Source organism: Vespa mandarinia, chromosome 11 (assembly GCF_050613455.1).
Source record: "Vespa mandarinia isolate Hongniang chromosome 11, ASM5061345v1, whole genome shotgun sequence".
NCBI classification, from domain to species: domain Eukaryota; kingdom Metazoa; phylum Arthropoda; class Insecta; order Hymenoptera; family Vespidae; genus Vespa; species Vespa mandarinia.
Window position 1 is genome coordinate 6,624,260 of NC_140820.1, and position 19,836 is coordinate 6,644,095.

At 31.2% G+C, this 19,836-nt stretch overlaps 2 protein-coding genes and 1 long non-coding RNA gene across 22 annotated transcripts in view; 1 reads left to right on the forward strand and 2 right to left on the reverse strand.

The window, feature by feature from the left end:
* Window positions 1–14,163, reverse strand: part of Tlk (Tousled-like kinase) — a 55,421-nt gene extending 41,258 nt beyond the window's left edge. The window contains exons 1-3 of one of the 14 annotated variants that reach the window (XM_035865586.2): window positions 13,936–14,162; window positions 9,246–10,413; window positions 8,692–9,005 (exon numbers count right to left, since the gene is read on the reverse strand). In XM_035865586.2, the coding sequence (XP_035721479.1) occupies window positions 8,692–8,722 (31 nt within the window). In that variant the 5' untranslated portion in view covers window positions 8,723–9,005; window positions 9,246–10,413; window positions 13,936–14,162. Of the gene's footprint in view, window positions 1–8,691; window positions 9,006–9,245; window positions 10,414–10,515; window positions 10,742–13,602; window positions 13,622–13,935 lie in introns of those variants that run through there. The other 13 variants (XM_035865585.2, XM_035865590.2, XM_035865589.2 and 10 more) reach the window with 13 other exon arrangements.
* LOC146872681 (uncharacterized) lies at window positions 13,129–18,828 on the forward strand. Of its 7 annotated transcripts, none has more exons than XR_014982689.1 (5): window positions 13,129–13,887; window positions 15,498–16,837; window positions 18,065–18,293; window positions 18,379–18,594; window positions 18,688–18,828. It is a non-coding gene; the product is annotated as an uncharacterized LOC146872681 (long non-coding RNA). The 7 variants fall into 7 exon arrangements; XR_014982691.1 differs by having other exon boundaries at window positions 18,072–18,293; XR_014982692.1 differs by having other exon boundaries at window positions 18,076–18,293.
* Window positions 16,187–19,266, reverse strand: LOC118441345 (late secretory pathway protein AVL9 homolog). Its single transcript, XM_035865608.2, has 9 exons — window positions 19,127–19,266; window positions 18,680–18,877; window positions 18,383–18,611; window positions 18,098–18,287; window positions 17,424–17,946; window positions 17,200–17,334; window positions 16,635–17,023; window positions 16,475–16,563; window positions 16,187–16,395 (listed from the first exon to the last, which is right to left on the reverse strand). The coding sequence occupies exons 1-9, from the start codon at window positions 19,202–19,204 to the stop codon at window positions 16,187–16,189; spliced, it is 2,040 nt and encodes a 679-aa protein (XP_035721501.1). The 5' UTR covers window positions 19,205–19,266.
* Window positions 19,267–19,836: the final 570 nt, after the last annotated feature.

The following is a 19,836-nucleotide window of genomic DNA, read 5'->3' on the forward strand; positions in this document are numbered from 1 at the left end:
AAATTTGAAATAATAAAAAAATATAATTTATAACGATGATAGATGTAATTAAAATTAACCATTTGAAATGTAATCTTCGAACGATCAAATAATACCGGAGAAGTTTGCGAATAAACATTAGATTCGATCGTTAATCGGAAATTTGTTACTATTTCATTCACTATATATCAAAATTCGATATTCGTTAATTTTGTAACGACACAACATATACAAAATTCAACGGGTGAAATTCATATAAATATCATTCCCAGTGGAAACTAGCGATTTAAGCATATATATATATATATATATATATATATATGTATATATATATATGTATATATATATATATATATATATATATATATATATTGAAATATATCGCAATAATTCAAATTCAAATTTATCCTATTAAAGAGATTCAATTTCATCAAATTAGCCCCATGAGATCAAACAGCAACGTTCCAACAATGCCTGTCAATCGCGATTGCTTTATTAATTTCGTTCATGGCATCGCTATCAAAATGAAAAAGATCAATTTAATACTTCTTTGTTTTTCTTTTTCCTTCCTTTTTTCTTTCTTTGTTTAAGTTTCTTATTTGTAAAGATTATTATCGACAAGTGGTTTCGCTTCGAATGCTCGTTGTCTCGAGTAAAATGAAGCTCTACGACCTAGCAAAGCTTTATAATCTATGTAAAACATTGAAAATAATAAGTCAATAAACAGAATAAAACGTTCGTATCGATCAATGTGAAAAAATAATAAAGTGCTAAATAAGCTTTTCTCACTGGTAATTTCTATATCCCTTGCTAGCGATGGAGTCTTATCGCACGATTCAAATAGACTATTTCGACGAAATAAGTAGGAAGTAGGATTGTAGAGCGTGCCGCATCATCGATAACAATGGAATCCTCGTTAGTCGATTTATCGTGAAGAAGCGATAAACTCCAGCTCCACTCCTCCTATCCCACCTCATCCCTCACCCAGTTCACAACCTCCACCACATTACTATCAAAGTCATCGTCACAACCGACGTTCGAGTTTGAAAAAATGAAATCTGCCTAATAGTTCTTTCGAATATGAAGTTTATATGTCGAATAAATAGAGTGTAGAATGAACATCGAGAAGAGGTACTATTATTATATTGGAAAAAAAAAAAAAAAAATATCTAGGTCAATGTAAGATGGAAAAAAACCCTGTGAAACGACAATAACAAAAAAGAAAGAAAAAGAAAAAAGGAAACTACGATTTCTTTAGACAGACTGAACAAAATCGTTACACACACACACACACATACACAGACACGTGCGCACAAATTTGAATGTTTCTTCTCTAATACGAATGAATCAACGTGTTTTATTCTTTTTTTTATATGTATCACATATATTATTATAAAACATATAAGTCAATGATTATGTTTTGATTTTGAAATTTCTTATAGAAATGTATATCGAAATATCGTAAGTGTATTTAGCGCACCCTGTGAATCGTAACATGGTACTAAGAGGATTAATAAGTAGCAGGAGACACGCGAGCATAATATATATATATATATATATATATATATATATATATATATATATATATATATACATATATATATATATATACACACACACATTTGAATATCAATTCCCATTGGTTCTCTTATTTGATTTAACGAACCAGTACCTATCGCTAGATTTCGCAACGCTTTCGTCTCCAATTAATTCGTTAAAAAATATCTTTCGAAATAAAAAGAATATATATATATATATATATATGATTTTACGATTTAGTTCCCGAGGTCGGCAACAAGCTTTACCACCAGTTGTTCTCGAATGCGAATCGTACGTTGAATACGCACTCGTATCGAATGCATATATGTTAAGAAGGATGGGCATGCATACATTGCGTTCTATATGTATATACACGCACACACAAACTTAAGAGACAAAGCCTTAGATATTATATATATAAGTACACATACGATCAAAAGTTCTGCGAGTAAATGCTATTCTTTCAAGAATATTTATTCTTAAATTTTATTATTAGATATAAATAACAATTAAAGCGATGATAATAATTATTTCAATAGATCTAATTTATTATTATTATTATTATTATTATTATTATTATTATTATTATTATTATTATTATTATTATTATTATTATTATTATTATATTATAATTATTATACATATAATAATAAATAATTATTATTATATATACTTATTACTAATGTCATTATTGTTAATAACTTATTTGTATACAAAAGAAAAATGGTAAAATATTAAAAAATTTTTGGAAACTTCGTGCTTTGTTTAGTAATCCCACATACATACATACGTACAAACACGTACACACATCCAAATATATATGTACGAAATGTCAAATTACATTTTTTTAACATCGTTTCTTAGTACTATCACATTGACGAGCAAGTATCGTAGAATGAGTCACGCTTGTCTCGTTCCCCGTTATTTTATTAATCGAGTCGACCGTACTCGAATAGCTCGATCGCAAGTACAAGTTCTCTCTCTCTCTCTCTCTCTCTCTCTCTCTCTCTCTCTCTCTCTCTCTTTGTAATTTAATCAATTACGGATACCACAATAAAAAGAAATAAGAAATTGTACGCAAGTTAAATTCATCGTACAAGTTCGAGAAGAAACTAACCCACGTCTCTAAACGTTGAAATTTACAGAGGCGACATCTGAAATAAAGTCGATGTATATATACTTCAGGAAAAAAAATGGCGCAGATAAAAGGAAAAAAAAGAAAACATATACACACGTATGATTTACGACAAGCGTGGGAACGAGAAATTGAAGAGATAGAGAAATTTGGAGGATGCATCATATTTTAGATGTCTTATTAGAATATAATCTCGACTTGCAATTAATATAACGGAAAAGAAAAGAAAGGAAAGAAAAGGAAGGGAAAGGAAAGATAAATAGATAGATGGATGGATAGATGGATAGAAGAGACAGTTAATTAACGGTCGGTGCCATTGGATTTACACGTTTAACGAGAGATCGACAGTTCTGTTTGAATCTAAAAATAATTTAATGATTACCCTTCCCCCTATCCCTCCTCCTCCTCCTCCTCCTCCTCCTCCTGCCCTGCCCTGCCCATTTAAGTTTCACGCTACTTTCGCGTACGGTCTTGAATCATTCCACGCGTATGTAGCTATCTATTTTAAGTATCACTTTGTCGCAGAAGGATCGTTTATACTCTCGAAGAAAACTAGCTAAAACCAAAGAGGCAACAATATATATTATGATTTTACCTCTTTAGATTCATTTTCATACATTTTTATGTAATACTTTCAAACTGAAATATTCGAGATTCTCGGACGAGGAATAAAATTTTCTATATGTGTGTATATGTATATATATATATATATATTTATGTGTGTAGATGTAAGATATCAATGATGACAACGTATCACATTCCTTCTTTAAAAAGCTACGTGAGAAAATCTACCAATAGGAAGAGTAGGAGAAGTAAGAGGAGGAGGAGGAAGAGGAGGTGGAGGAGGAGGAGGAACACACAATGTAAAAGCAAGGCGCCGGAGCAAGAAATTTTACGCATGATTTGACGCCATCGTTCGACAGCCTTCTCCTCTTTCTCGTCCTTTCTCCTTCGCAAATTCAACGAGACGATTTTCATTGATTCCGGGAAATAAGAAAAAAAGAAAAGAGAAAGAAAAATATTTATCGAAATTTTCGACAAGGAAAAGAAAAAGAAAAAATGTCATTTAACATATTATGTATGAATGATGAAGTATATATCTTTCTCACTTTTGTATGTGACATATAATGAAAACCAAACAGAAAATATTCATTTTCAAGTGATTCTGAAATAAAAATAGTTGACAATTTTTTGTTTTTTAAGGTTTTTCTTTTTCTTTTCTTTTTTTTCCTTTGTTGTTAGTGTTATTGTTGCAATAACAATCATTAGCTAACTCTGTGAGATTAGATAAGTTAAAAATGTCCCTTTTGCTTAGCTTTTTATGCATGGTAGGATATATTTTAACCCACTTCGAAAAGTTGAAATTACTCATAGTCATACAATTTAATATTCTATTTAAAGTAAAATATTAAAAATTATATAATTATTATTATATTTAAAATTCTGCGCAACTTGGATTTTTATTTTATTTAAAATCGTGTGCTATAAAGGGTTAAAAAAAAAAAGAATAAGAAATTACTTGAAAATATTGAACATTATAAAAAGATGATTGGCTACAGGATTTTTGTATTTGTAATCAAATTAATCCGTTCTACACAATATGTCAAGATACAACCAATTGTTTGCATCGTACAATAATTGTTATCACAAGATATTTATGTGTATATATATGTACACTGTATTCATTTTTAATTATTTTTTCTCTTTGTCATATAAATTTACTTACGAATACGATAAAACAACAAAGTTCATTGGCGAGGACGTTTAACATAGAAAGAATCGCATTTCTGGAGCATCCTAAAATAACAGACTCTGTTTAAAACGTTTCAGTCGGTAAGATCAACCAACATCCAAAGAGATTATTTCACTGAGTAGTACCGAGCCGATCTATTCTCAGTGAGACGAGGAATGTCGCGGAGCCGCGTGATTGCCGTTCGTTGGGTTCCGCAAAACATCGGTAACACAACCGACATTGCGCCGAGTCGGAGGAGGACACTGCCCTGAAAAGTGACGACCTCTATTTCTATGTCTACGTTGTTGCCATCGTGTCGTCGTCGTCAGACATTGACGAAGACAACGACGACGACACAGACAATGATAGTAAACCGGACGTATCGTTACAATCTTGTTCGACTTTTTCTTACATATATACGTACAAAAATATGTATATGCATAACACATATACATACATAATATGTATATTGTGACGACAAATTTCTTGCATCATTGTTTATAAGCATGAGGTAAACAAAATTTACAATGCAACAATGTATTACCTCGATCCACCGAGCATAAAAACTTCCTCGAAGAAATAACCTAATCGAAACTTTATTCTTTGTGTATGTGTATACATACATATGTCGAGAGAGAGAAAGACAGAATGTTTTATAAAAAGAGTAACGTGATAAAGTTAAATACGATTGAAGTCCATATTCTTTTGGATGAATATTTGCAATGCATATGTAAGTTTACAAAAATTGAGAGAAAACAAATATATATATATATCAATCTTGATCTATGTCATATAGTTGAATATAATCCCGTTTCTGTTCTATAGTAGCGTATTTTTTTCTCTAGAAAAAGAAAAAACAAAACAATAACTCGATCGATAATAAATGAACATGAGGGACTTATCTTGAACTATACTACAGAAATGTACTGACTGGAGTTTATATAGAAGAATCTCTCTCTCTCTCTCTCTCTCTCTCTCTCTCTCTCTCTCTCTCTCTCTCTCTCTCTCTCTCATCTGGGCGTTGGAAATATTGATCGATCCAAGTTACATGGTCGAACGTCCTTAGAACAATTGGGCCAGAAAGAGAAAGAGAGAGAGAGAGAGAAAGAGAGAGAGAGAGAGAGCGAGAGAGAGAGAGAGAGCGAGAGAGAGAGAGAGAGAGAGAGCGAGAGAGAGAGAGAGAGAGAGAGAGAGGACAGAAAAAGATAGAGAGAGAGAAGTAATGAGACAGACAAATGGACAAATAGAAATTCTCATCCATTTGAACTCCGTTAACAAGAATATGAAGAATCAAGTTGTCGTTATCATTGTCCAATGATTTATATTCTCACTACATGAAATATTATCATAAAGATTAACCGATATTTCGTTTAAGTAAGTTATCGAATATTAACGATCCTGTAACTAACTTTATCAGTAAAACCACCTTTTTTCATTCGCATGCGCGTAACGATGGAAGAGTATCATCATCGAGAGTAGTCGAGTACACGTTAGTACGTATGTACGTATATATACATAAGAAATACATATATATATACACTTATATACATACATAGATAGTGCGTAGAAAGCTGGGCGACCAAACGAAATCATTTATACATATATATATATATATATATAAAAAAGAAAATATTATATCAAATAAAATGGAATTGAAATTCATCGAAATGACGATGAATTAAGAAAATATATAAACACATTTATTTGATATTATAATATAAAGAAATATTCGTCATCCACTTTTATACAAAATCGATAAAATAAACAAATCTTCGAACGAATCACTTGTGAAAAAGAAAAAATGAAAATTTTCATTATCATAACACATTGTCACGCAATGTTAATGTCTTTTTATTCGTTAAAATAACATCGATAACACTTTCTTGTATGAATATTTGGCATTCCCGCCCGCGGATTTGGCGAAAACATGGCGGAGCCAATCAGAAAGGAGACATCTCGCACGACCAGTTAGCGATTAAAGTGTCGCGCTTAGCTCGACATGCATAGCCCACGGTTTTCACCGAACGATGACGCGCGCTCAATGCTCATGTGCCCCGAAGTGCACGGAACCCGGTACGTATGTACGACTACGACTACCACTACACTACGACGACTACAACGACGATGACGGCACAACACGACGACGACACGCACACACACACAGACACATGCGCGCACCATCATCCAAGGATCGTGTCGTAACTTGCCGTTTAACCTGAACGTTATCGTAAAGGTGCGTCTACACCGAAACAAACATGGCTGATGGCAGATTTTATCCCAACGGCCACCATTCTGATTGATCGAACGCCTTGGAATATATAATTTGTCTTTTATTTGTCGATGCTTCATTTCGTATCGTCACGCTTAAATTATCTTCAAATATTGCATGCCCCTTTTATCATCATCATCATCATCATCATCATCATCATCATCATCATCATCATCATCATCATCATCGTCATCATCATGATCATGATGATCATCATCATCATCATCATCATCATGATGATCATCATCGTCGTCGTCGTCGTCGTCGTCGTTATTTAGATCTCCTATCTTGAGAATTAGATAAAATTTTATTTTCATATCAAAATAATGATGGCGTTTTTTATTTAGCACGTTCAAATTTGAAAATACTCTATTACCGAAGATAAGAGAGAACGTTCAATAGATATTTTAAATGTGTATTACGGTTAATTAAATATTAATAAGACGAAGAAACTTGGAAGATCCTGCGCAACTCTCTAGAGTCTAGACAGTCGCAGTCGATGAATACGAAAAAACATGGTGGCGAAGCTTCGTTATAATTACCTACAAGAAACGTTTCCTCTGAGAATTATATTTCTTTTTTTTCTTTTTCCTTATAACGAATAATATATATATATTATAGGTGAATCCAAAAGATTAATTCAAAAGATATAATAGACCTTTTTTGCTAGACATCTATTATAAATTAATTGTAAAACGATATTTATCTTGTACATAAACTATTTTTGAAATATTTTCTAATAAGAAAGATCACTCGTTGATAACGATAATACCGTACAATAATTAGACGTATTTATCTTGATATGACACAAAGAAAATGAAATAAGATAACAGATGGAAATGAATTAGCAATACTTGAAGATATTTTCTTTTTCTTTTTTTTTTTTATCTTTCATTAAATAAATGGTTTCTTTAAATAATCGAATTACGACTTAATGAACCACTAAAATATTAGAAAAATGTTTCATTTAAAATTTGGAAAAGAATGAAGTTTTAAGAATTTAAAAATAATGCAGTTATATTTAAATTTATATACATTCTACTTTGTCATATAAAATTTTATTATAAATATAGTGATATTAAGTTATGCAATCTTAGGCATTTCAAGATATATAAGATTATTTATGATTATTAAAGTTCACTCAATGATATTTAAAATTCTAACCGAGACCTACAATTTTATATCTCGGTTTGTTAAATAGTTACATCTACAATATATATGTATATTTTGATTTATGATTATATAAAAAAATTTTTTTTTAAATAATTTACAAAGCAGTGCATCATGCACAAGCTTATACTACCTGCAGTTTTGAAATAAAATATAGACATCAATGCAGATCTCATTCCATGCTAATTATCTCAATGGCCTAAGACCGCTTAACTTTTCTTATTTTATCAGAGAATAATGTCATTTCATTCTAATTAAAATATTAATTATATCACATTATAAAATATTTATTATATCATTTGAAAACATGTTCCAATCTGTAATATAGCATAATTTCTTATTCATCGCATTGTGTAAATCAGAAGCTAAATATAAATTTATACATATATGGTAACAGCCTATGATGATCAGAAATTATGTTAAGTCATAAGTATGCGTTATAAGATGGCCCACCAATGACTCAATGTCATCCTATAAATTCTTACATAACTTATCTAATCTGTTTTAGATATTGCACAAATAAATAGATTTACATGTCTTATTATTTTCAAAGGAACACATGTCTGCTTTGCTATGGCAAATAATATTACAAGTGTAACAGTCATTTGACTATAAGTTTTACTAAAATATTTTTCAATAAGGAAAGAAATAAATTCGAAGGATTTTCTTCAATACCTTTTAAACATATATTTAACTTTCTAATAAAATGTATGTAAACAATAATATATCTTTTGTTTTATTTCCTTTCATCGAGGCATACCATTAAGGAAAGATTGAAATGATTTGAAAGAAATATGAAATAATTTCGACAAGATTCTCTTTATATCTAATGTAATGTTTCATGCAATATTTAAAACAAGCACTTACCACCACCAGAGTTCCAACAATTCTCAGTCATCCCTGTTTATCCATCTGTAAAGTCGACACTGCATTATTACACTGATATCCATCTTGTTCGATTAGTCACAACACAGTTGTCTTTGGTATAGAATTACACTTTGAATACACTTTTCACGAGCTTCTTAGAACAAACAAGTAAGTTCTTTGCTCTGTCGAATCTCATTACATAGTTACATCTTTTTACCTTTTCCATTATGCATCTTGATAATGTTATCAATCAATAATAAAGTTGATTTGAGAAATTACTTCAGTTTGGATTAGTTAGATCAAGTAAACAAGTTCTGAAAGTACAAAGATCTTTGAAATTATAAATTCACATTAAAATCTTAGAAGAAACACTTTATAAATAATGAATTTAACGTAAATCTTCATGATCAATAAAACAAGTATTTATATGCATCCATAATATCGATCCAAAAAAAGAATATTAATACTGTTCGAAATGCGAAAAAATTAGAAACGAGTAGGATGATCCTACTTAAAAGGTTATGGGATTTTCTAAGTGAAAGAAGAAATCTTACAGATCTCATCCAATGACGTACTTCGACGGAGCAAAGATTACGAACGCGTAAATGAAAAACTTATTACATCGTCTTCGTCTCCGACGACGACGACGACGACGACGACGATGACGATGACAACGAAAACGAGGACGACGATAATGACAACGACAACGACGACAACGACAACGATAACGATAATGACAACGCGGCGGCGGTGGCAGCGGCAACAGTGGCGACGACGACGACGACGATGACGACGATGACGACGAGGACGACGTAAACGACGACGACACCGTTGAAAAGTCGAAGGAGGAGGAGAAGGAGGGGGAGTGGTCGATCGAAGACGTCTTCAAATCCACAACGCGACGTGTACCTGTTGTGTATGTAATGTGAAACGTCGTCCCCTCCTCACTCGGTCACAAACGGACGTCCAAAATTCGTTGTTCCGAGTAACGAAGGATAAAGAGAGAGAAGAGAGGTTATAATGAAAAGACTTATTGGCCTCTACTTCTTCCTGTTCCTTTTCTCTTCTTCTTTTTCTTCTTCTTCTGCTTTTTCTTCTTTATCCTATTGAAGATTTTCGATCGAGAGAAATCGTCCAGCGTTATTTTCACTGGACAATTTTGAGGTTACCTCAACGCGTAGAAAATAGCAATAGCGTGTTTTCGTTCGTTTCAGGTCGCGTTTTCACGTGCTAACTTTCGACGATTTCTTCGATGAAGTAAAGCCGATTATTACGAGAACGATTATTTATCTATTGAGTCTAACATTGTGACCAATAGCTTCACGAATATAGAAATAAATTCTCTCGTGATACGCGTAATTACGAACAAAATGTACAGCAGCGGCAATGGGGGGTCTCGATGTTTCTTTTTCTCCTTCTCTTTTCCTTTTCTCTTTATCCCCCTTCTTCCTCTTTCTCTCTCTTTCTATATATATATATATATGTGTGTGTATGTGTGCGTGTGCGTATTATATATATATATATATTCTATCTCCTTCCTTTTCGCTCGATTCCTGCCTTTCTTCTCCGCTACCCCCTCTTGCTCCTTCGCTGACTGACTGACTCTGTCTCTCTGTTCCTGTCTGTTTGTCTCTTTCTCTCTCCCTCTCTCTCTCTTCGTCTTTCACGATTTTGCCGTATTTTCCTCTTCCTTTCTCTTTTTCTCTGCCTCCTCCGATCAATCTATTTTATTCAGTCAACATTAAGAAGGTTAATAAGTCTAATTCGATTCGGAAAAATATTTCGTGTTATTGATAAGCACGCGTTTTTTTTCGTTCAACACACCTCACGACGCATAATGGAACAGCACTTTTTTCCTTCCTTCTTATGGTCTCTCTGTCTCTGTCCTCTCTCTCGCTTTCTACCCGTTCGTTTCTCTTTCACGGCATAGTGCACTCCGCTTATCGGAAGAAAGGGGAAAAACTCATCTGGAAGATGGCCGCCGACTGCCTGTCACCGATTTATCCCTTTCTCGCATGGCCACTCTATGCGCGAGCGAAGAAACGACGGACAAATAGGCGAACGTACGAACGTACGAACGAACGAACGAACGGACGTACGAACGAACGAACGTACGACCGTACGAACGTACGAACGTACGAACGAACGAACGAACGAACGAATGAATCTACGTGTACGTACTTACGTACTTACGTACGTACGTACGTACGTACTTGCGTACCTAAGAGGAAAGGTACGAAAGAAAAGACGAGTTCGTATACGTAAACGACGCCGCAGCTACCGTACGCGCTGCGTACCGCCGGCTGATTACTATGGAGGCGACGATGGACGAAGGTAAAAGGACGAGAGACGTCGAAAGGCGAGTGTGTATCTGTGTATCCTTTTACATGTACAGTCGCACACGGTAAGAGAGAAGGGAGAGTGAAAAAGGAGTGGGGGAGAAAGGAAAGAAAGAAAGAGAGAGAGAGAGAGAGAGAGAGAGAGAGAAAGAAGGCATATAACGCACGCACAAAAAAATCAGCAGCGCACTCTCGATCGAGGTACTACGTATAGTAAAAATGACCTACTATATTTTACTATTACTACTACTATTTACTGTTACTATCACTATTACTATTATTATTATTATTATTATTTCTATTTTATCACAAATATTGTTACATTTTATTTACAGAATGTCCAGTCGACAGGTATAAAGTGATAAGTTCTCTTTCCTTTACGACAAATTTCGAGTTAAAACGATAACTACACGTTCGACCAACCGAAAAACGCGCCGGCTTAAAACCGTGACGATTTTCTTTTGTACGCACGCACTCGGTACGCGAAAGATCAGTGACGTCGCTTTACTCATTGCAGATTCTCTCTCTCCTTTTTCTCTCTCCCTCTCTCTTTTTCTCTTTTCTTCTAGCATCACCCCTTTAACGCTCTCTCGTTTCTCCCACTACTTCACTTGCTTCCTATCTTTTTAACAGCTTCGGCTATTATCGGTGAGCTACGATATGTTTATTCGGCGCGTCAACTGACCAACTAGTCACATGACTTGCGCAGAAATCATTTTTCTCCATTTCTTTTTTCTAAGATATATGTATTCTTCTTAGATTCTTGATATTACTCCCTTTAAGATATTTAACCTACGCAATATCTTCATCGTCATTCTTGTTATCTTTCGAATTTTCCAAACATTAATTCACGTTTATTTAGTTAAATCCGTATAATTAAAAAAAAAAACATATAAATTCTAATTAAAGAATGACATTGTTAAAAATAATATTATATTATAATATTTTTTATCGAGCGATATAAAATTGATCGTGAGGTATATATCTATGTACACATGTATGTATGTATATATGTATCATTATGACGTGAAGCGTGTCGCCATTATACCGGCGTGAAACGATACCGATTTGATTCGATAAGTCGAACAATCGACGCTCACCACCACGTGACGCTCCAATCGACGTTCTCAATCGAACGGGATTGGTAAGATTCGTCCGTGAAAGTTATGCGTGCGCACTTTTCATAAACCGAAGTATATATATATACGACGAGTGCATCGTGCTTCGATTACGCGAAAACGAACAACCTTTACGGCTCCGCGTACGCGACATCGGCCTTGAATGTTATCGTTGAATCGACCTGTATCAGTCCTGCCTTCTCAATTCACAACGATACACGACGATATGAGTCAACTTGTACGAAAGACTTCGATTTTCGAAATATTCGCTAATATTTATTATCAACCGAGGAGAGTTAAATATGTTCGTTTGAGGAAGTACTATTATATATATATATATATATATATATATATATATATATACACGAATTTTTATATTATTATTTTATATACGCGAATTTTTAATTAGCAATAATGAATTTCAGCTAATGATAAAAATGTCTCGTGAAATTGATATTATTATTATCTTTTTTTCGGAGGACGCATCAAAAATAATTGTCGATATCAAAAGAAATCGATTTTTCTTTTCGAACGATTTTATTCTCTTTAATAATTTTTTTTTTAATTCTTTAGATTCAATCTGCTATGAAATATATTTTTTTCTTTTTTTTGAAAGATGTTAAGAAAAAAAAAATATTTCAATTAATATGCACGTGTGTGTATGTGTGTGTGTATTCAGAACGTTTAGGAAAATCGAAAGTGTAGAGAGGCGTGCCACTTTATAGTAATCATAGTGTAAACTTGTCTATACGTGTCAAAACGGTGTATGTATGTATCCCTATATGTTCATTAAATTACTCTTCGAATTCGTGCTGTATTGATTGTATAATCAAGGATTTGGATTTTATATAGAAAAAGAAATTAAAAGAAAAAAAGAAACAGAAAAAAAAATTTTAAACAAGGTAATTATTAACCGAGGTCACAAAATAAAAGCGCATTAAGCGCAAGTTCGAATTGGTTTTCTTGAGAGTACAGTGGGCGAGCGGGCGGGGGATAGGGGTGGGGAGGGAAGGAGGGATTACGTTAGTCGTAGTTATCGACCAGCCCATAACGACCTTGAAACTGAACGACTTTTATATGCGCCAATGCGATTCTCACGAAATGAAAGTATATATCTTATTTGATCGGGCGATGTGATCGTTGTTAAATTTTCAAACGATCGATATAATCTATAATATTGTACGAAATATGGAAATCTATCGTTTGAAATAATTTTAAAACCTAACCCGTTAATAAATAACAGGCATTTGGCACGTAACATTTTCTTGATCTTTTTTCTTTTTTCTTTTTTTTTTTTTTTTTTTTTCTTTATGTTTCATACGATAAGAGATAGCTTATGTGTCGTTACACGATTAAATAATGTGTGTATGTATGTATGCTGCTACTGCCTGCTGTATGTATGATACGTGTATTTGTATGTATGCATGATGTGTGTATGTATGTTGTATACGTACATAGTAACACGAACGAAATCCTATCGCAATGTCGAGAAAACGTATAGGTCGTAGTAGTAGTAGTAGTAGTAGTAGTAGTATAATTCTTTCTTCTCTCTGATTTGAACGATATAATTTTTCTTCATACGATGGTTAATATTCACTTTTAACGATTAGATCGATTGAATATCTTGTAAAAACGACGTTGTGAAATATAATAACTCATTTTATAACTCGTTCGAGTAGGCCTCGCAAAGCGAATAAGATGTTACCCATCGTGGAAGAGAATGAGCGCGATTAAAATTGGTAACGTAACCTATTTAACGTGATAAACTATAATACGATCATCCATACCTTTCGATGCCAAGCTGATAGTATTCTTAGAGTTGATCCGAAGACTATACGATGAATATATCATAGTTTTAATATTGCAGATGTAAATCACACGACCGTTTACGCGATTTGTAAAACAATACTCAGGTTTTATTTATCCGAACTTGTACGCTGTGACGTCATATTGCTTCGTCGATGATCATCTGTTTTAAAAGTACTTCCATAATCATATTTGAAATATTTAGAACGCGGGAACACGGTTGTATATGACATATATATATATATATGTATGTGTGTATATATGTCCATATATGTTTCATTTTCTGTAGAAAATATTTATTCATTTCTTTTAAATATCTTCCTTGAATGAAGTTAAAATGTATACTTATCGTTTAATTACTATTAATGTAAATAAAAAATAAGATTTTCTTTTCTTAATTTAAAGTTTTTTTTTTCTTTTTTTAATTTGTTATATTTCATTTGTTATTATAATGGCTAATTCATCTCCATTTAAATTCATTAATTCATGTAACACATATATCTAGATTTAATTGAAATCTGTAAAGAAACATATTTGTCACATTTGGCAGATCTGAAAAACAAGGAAAAATTTCATGTAGTTTATAAATTTTTTTATAAGTATATATAAATTAAAAATAACATTACAATATTTTATGTCTATAGGAAATAACATAAATATTAAAAAAAGGAATGGATATTTTTCACTTACATCATTAGCTGCATAACTATTATATTGTCGGCAATACATTTTCTAAGATTAAATATGGTATTAACTAGCAAATTTTGATACTATTATACTATTATAGCATTATTAAAGCAATGGCATTTTATATATGTCAATACACAATGTTATCAAAAGTTGTATTTTTTTTTTTTTTTTTTTTTTTTTTTAATAAATACAATTACTCTTATTCAATTAAAAACATATTGAAGAACAAATGTTTTATTTGGAATTATATTTGATAGAGAGAGGTTTTTTTTTATATAAAATAAAATACTCTAAGTAGATTATTGCACTATAAATATTTGTTTACTAATACCAACATAACAATGACATTTACTATTCTCACAAATAATTATTTATATCATATCAATCATATTCATATTTATCTCTTAAAAAAAAAAAAAAAAAAAAAAAAAAAAAAAAAAAGAAAAAAAAGTAGTTACAATTATTCATAAACAAATAAAGTAACTACTATAATTTCATGCTTAGTAATTTTTTATGTTTAATAATCGTATACAATTTTTATTGAAACAGAGATTAAAAGATCGATAATAATTATTTGTGTTTCTTGTTACAAACATGTAGCGTTATTTATGAGAATTCTTTTTTACATTTTGCAGTGTAGAACTGCATTACATTTAATGTTATATAAAGACTGTAGTATATATGTAAACTACATTTACTTATATTCGAGTAACATTAATTTCAAATAAATAAATAAAAAATACTTACAGATCACAATAGTTTCATGTAATTAAATAAATTTTTTTAAAAATAATATATCTCTTATAATCAACGCATTTACTTAAGATAACATCACATCATTTTGTGTTTTCAGTTCAAGTAAAGAAAACGAAATTATTTTTTGTTTGGCAAAATAAAATGGAGCAATATATAAAAAGATATTTTAACTGAAAGATTATATCTTATAAAGTAATATTTCAACAAATATCTCTAAAAATTGTCTCACATTTTATATACAAAATATAACGATACAGGTACTTTTCAAGTGAGATTTATATATAAATCAAAAAAGATGTATTTAACAATGAGTCTAAATATATATTTACTTTCCTGCATGAAGAAGTTATGTTTATATCATACATAAACGAATGTACATAATACGTTCTTTTTCCTGTGAACTAGCATTACTAAAAACATGTATCTATGAGTATACATGCTATTGAAAGAGTTAATGATCAGAAATACATCTACTTTTATATATTAAAGCATTTCTTTTCTTTTTTATAAACATTACGTCCATCGTTTTTAAAAATGTTATGATTTAGATGTGTGTCCTGTACACGAATAATGATTTTCGAGTATGTATGTATATTTATCCATTTAACTTTTCATGTATAACGAAAGAAACTGTTTCTGTGATAATATAATCAAATTTGATATCTATCACAGTACTTACTGAATGTTTCAAATTCCTTGAAATTCTTCTCTTAGAATACTTCCGTTCTTATAAATCAGATTAAAAAAGGACATTTTAACCATAAAATAATCTTACAGTTTCCTCTATCAATCTACAGTCGCAACCACATCCGTATTATTAGTTTGAATAGTTAAGTCTTCATTGTCAGTTGGTGTTTTTTCTATTGTATTTGAAAGAGTAGTCTGATGAATATTCGAAGCTTGATTATCAGTCTTCATTTCATCTATTGTTTGTGCTGTCGTTAATGTACTCCACCAGTTAGAAAAAGCTCCTTTAGCTTGTGAAATTGCACCACCTTATATAAAGAAACAAATATTTTATTTAAATAACTTTGCTGGTTATGATTTTTAATAAAAGTTAAGAATTTATCTTACCCACTGCTTTGCCAGTAGTTGCAACTGCTCTTCCAGTTGAGAGCATAGCTTGATTAAGTTTCCTACCACTCTCAGTATTTTGCATAGTACTATGAAAAAAGAGTTATATATAAATTATTAAAATACAATTAATGAGGATTGCATTGTTTTATTAACTTACTGTGAAAAACGTAATTTCATATCTTGTACAGATAATTGACCAGCAAAAGGATGACCAGGTTCTATATTATTAATTTCTGGTTTATTCAAGCTATTCCACATTTTGTAATTATTTGTAGCACGCCAAGCAGCCATGAACGTGGAATTATAGTGATCTGACTGTCGTGTATCTTGCTGCATTGAAGTACGTAGCATACTTAAAAGGTATACTCGAAATTGGGTTCTAATCCATTCATCACCACCTTCCCATCCTACTCCATCCAAGAAAATATCTTTTCGAGGCTCAGAGACATGTCTAACTATATAATCTGCAAATCTTAGATCCTCAGTAGTAAGATGTAATTGTCTTCTCAATTCTGGATCGGTAGCTTCTATTCTTGTGTTTTCAACCTTCCATAAATAATACAAAATAAAATCGCACGTGTTTTGGATATCACTGAATTATGACATGAACTAAAATATGTACAGTATTATATATTTCATAACAAACACTATATGTTATACCTTCTTACCTAAAGTCTAATAATATATCGAACAATTAATAAATAATTTTTCTTATAACTCACCTCAACCAGAACATCAATTAGTTGCTTTTTTTGTTTAAATAAAACATTTGTTGCACCGACTACATATCCTCTAACATTAATATCTCCTAAGAGATCTAAGTATGGTAAAGATAAATATGGTAGACAAAGATATCCCTTAAAAATAATAAATGAATTTGATTACAAGTAATAAAGAAAACATATACTGATTTTAATTGATTTTTAAATAAAAATCTTATATATACCTTAGTAAATAAACTTAATGGCAATCCGCAATGTTCTGGATTTATATGTGCTATTTGAGTTATATTGTTGGTCAATCGTGCATCAGATAATGCATCATTACTTGTATCGCGTGGTAAACTATTATCAGCATCACCCATGCCTAAAGTAATTGTATTGACGCTATGAACTCTGTGTACATTGTCATTCGCTTTAGGTGAATATTTAGAATTATTTTCTTCATAATTTTCAGTGCATTCTTGTGTTGATTCTACATCAATAATTTTTCCATTTAAATTTTCATTATTATTTTTTTGAATAGTCATATTGCCAAATGCATCCATACATTTTCCTTCCATTGTTTCAATAGTTTTATTATCATTTATACACAAAGAATTTCTATTTGAGTTATCATTAATATTCTCATGCGCAAGATCTGATATGTTCTCCTTTATAACATTTGTAGTAGATAAATTAGAGTCAACACTATTCAATGCAATTTCTTCATCATCAAAAGTCGGTATAGGAGACATAGGTCTAGACGGTCTATAAGAAAACAATTGTAATACAAGTATAACTATATATAGTAATATGAATTCATCTATTCATTTAAAATACTTGATAATATAGTACTATATACTAGATAATATACTGAATAATATAGTGCATAGCAAGTAGATGGATTCATTCAAAATACCTGACACAAGCTGCTTGTTGGAGACCATGTTCGATCATACTGGGATATAATGAAAGTAAAGTTAATATTGTGGCACATAACGGCTGTACAGGAGATTGGTAAAAGACCACTCTTTTTTCTAGCAAAAGTAATTTAAATAAAAGAAGTACTTTATGGCGAAATTGTAATATAAAATCTCTGGCAGACAAACCTATAAGTAATATTATACTTTAAATATACGTACAATATAATCATTTGGTGTTTTTATTAAAGCTAATATGAAAAAACATTTCTATTGATAGTTACCAACAAATACTTGAGGTGGTATTTGACTTTCACTGCTCATACAAGAATTAAGATGACGATAAGTATCTTCTAACAATGATACTTTACTAAAATCTCCTTCTTCAAAATATGCATGCGTTATTAATGCCATTTTTACTTGAATATGACCATAAAGTGGCAGAGTACTTAATACACAAACAGATTTTTGTACTGTTCCTCTAGTTATATCAGAAGTGCGATTTTTTAATTTCTGCAAATATACTTACAAAATATACATGTAATTCTAATATTTGATATTAACTTCTATGTTATAATTACCTCAACAGGAATTTGTCTAAAACAAGAAATACCATATATGGTACGTTTTGGATCATTGAGACTAGGCAAATGAAAATAAACTGTATCTTCGTCATAATTATGAGATCCATCAGGTAATGCTAAAGTTGGTAAGTACTTCCAACCAAGTGGACACTCATTTGGTGCACCAGGCACTAAAGGCGGAAAAGAGTATTCTACCTATGTGTTAAAAAATATTAAAACGATAAAAGATATAAAATATAAATGAGTCTGTGTATAATCTGATTAGATTTTAATTTATAATTTTAAAATTGGACGACATTAATGATCATTGTAATTATCGGCGAAAAAATACAATTTGTATTGATGACGAATTATTACGAAAATAAACGAATTCTAAATTACCAATAACGTTATTAAAACGTATCAAATAAAGGTTATTAATTCTGTCAGAAGAAATCCACTTACTTGACATCCTTTTTTATGATGAAATCCAACGACTATGACATGAAGGATCGGCCCAGCTGATTCTGCCATATTTTTCATATATTGTATGACGAATAGTAAATATGTAGAATATATCACAAATATCTATCGTTGCAAAGAATTTCTATGTTTCATTTCAAAATTTCTAGAACACCCTTTTCTATGACGGGTGACCGACGAAGCGATAGCAGACGCACAGTTTGACATGCGCCATGATATACCCTGATATATGTGTATCGTGATTCTACAAAACATATAGTAAAATGTTGCCAACATGTAAAATTCAACTTATCTAAATTATCATATAAATCGTAGTTATAGCGCTATAAGTTTTATCAAACGATAAGAATTTCTTATTCTGATTATCAACATAAACTGATTCCAACGAATGTTGAAGGACATTTTTATTGCGAGATGAAAATGTTTCTTGTTATTATATATATCGGAGATGTTACATTAGGCCATTGCGTACATACAAATGACAAATATAATTTTTTTTTAATTCAAAATTTTAAACAACTACTACTTATGTTATTATTCTTGTATACACGCGAATTATTGATAGTGTGGATATTATTAGGAGAGGGAGTTATATAGAAATTTAATAATAAACAATTTTCGTTTAAGTATTTTATATATAAACATTTCACGATTACAATTTGATATTTATAAACAAGATTCAAGTTGTTATT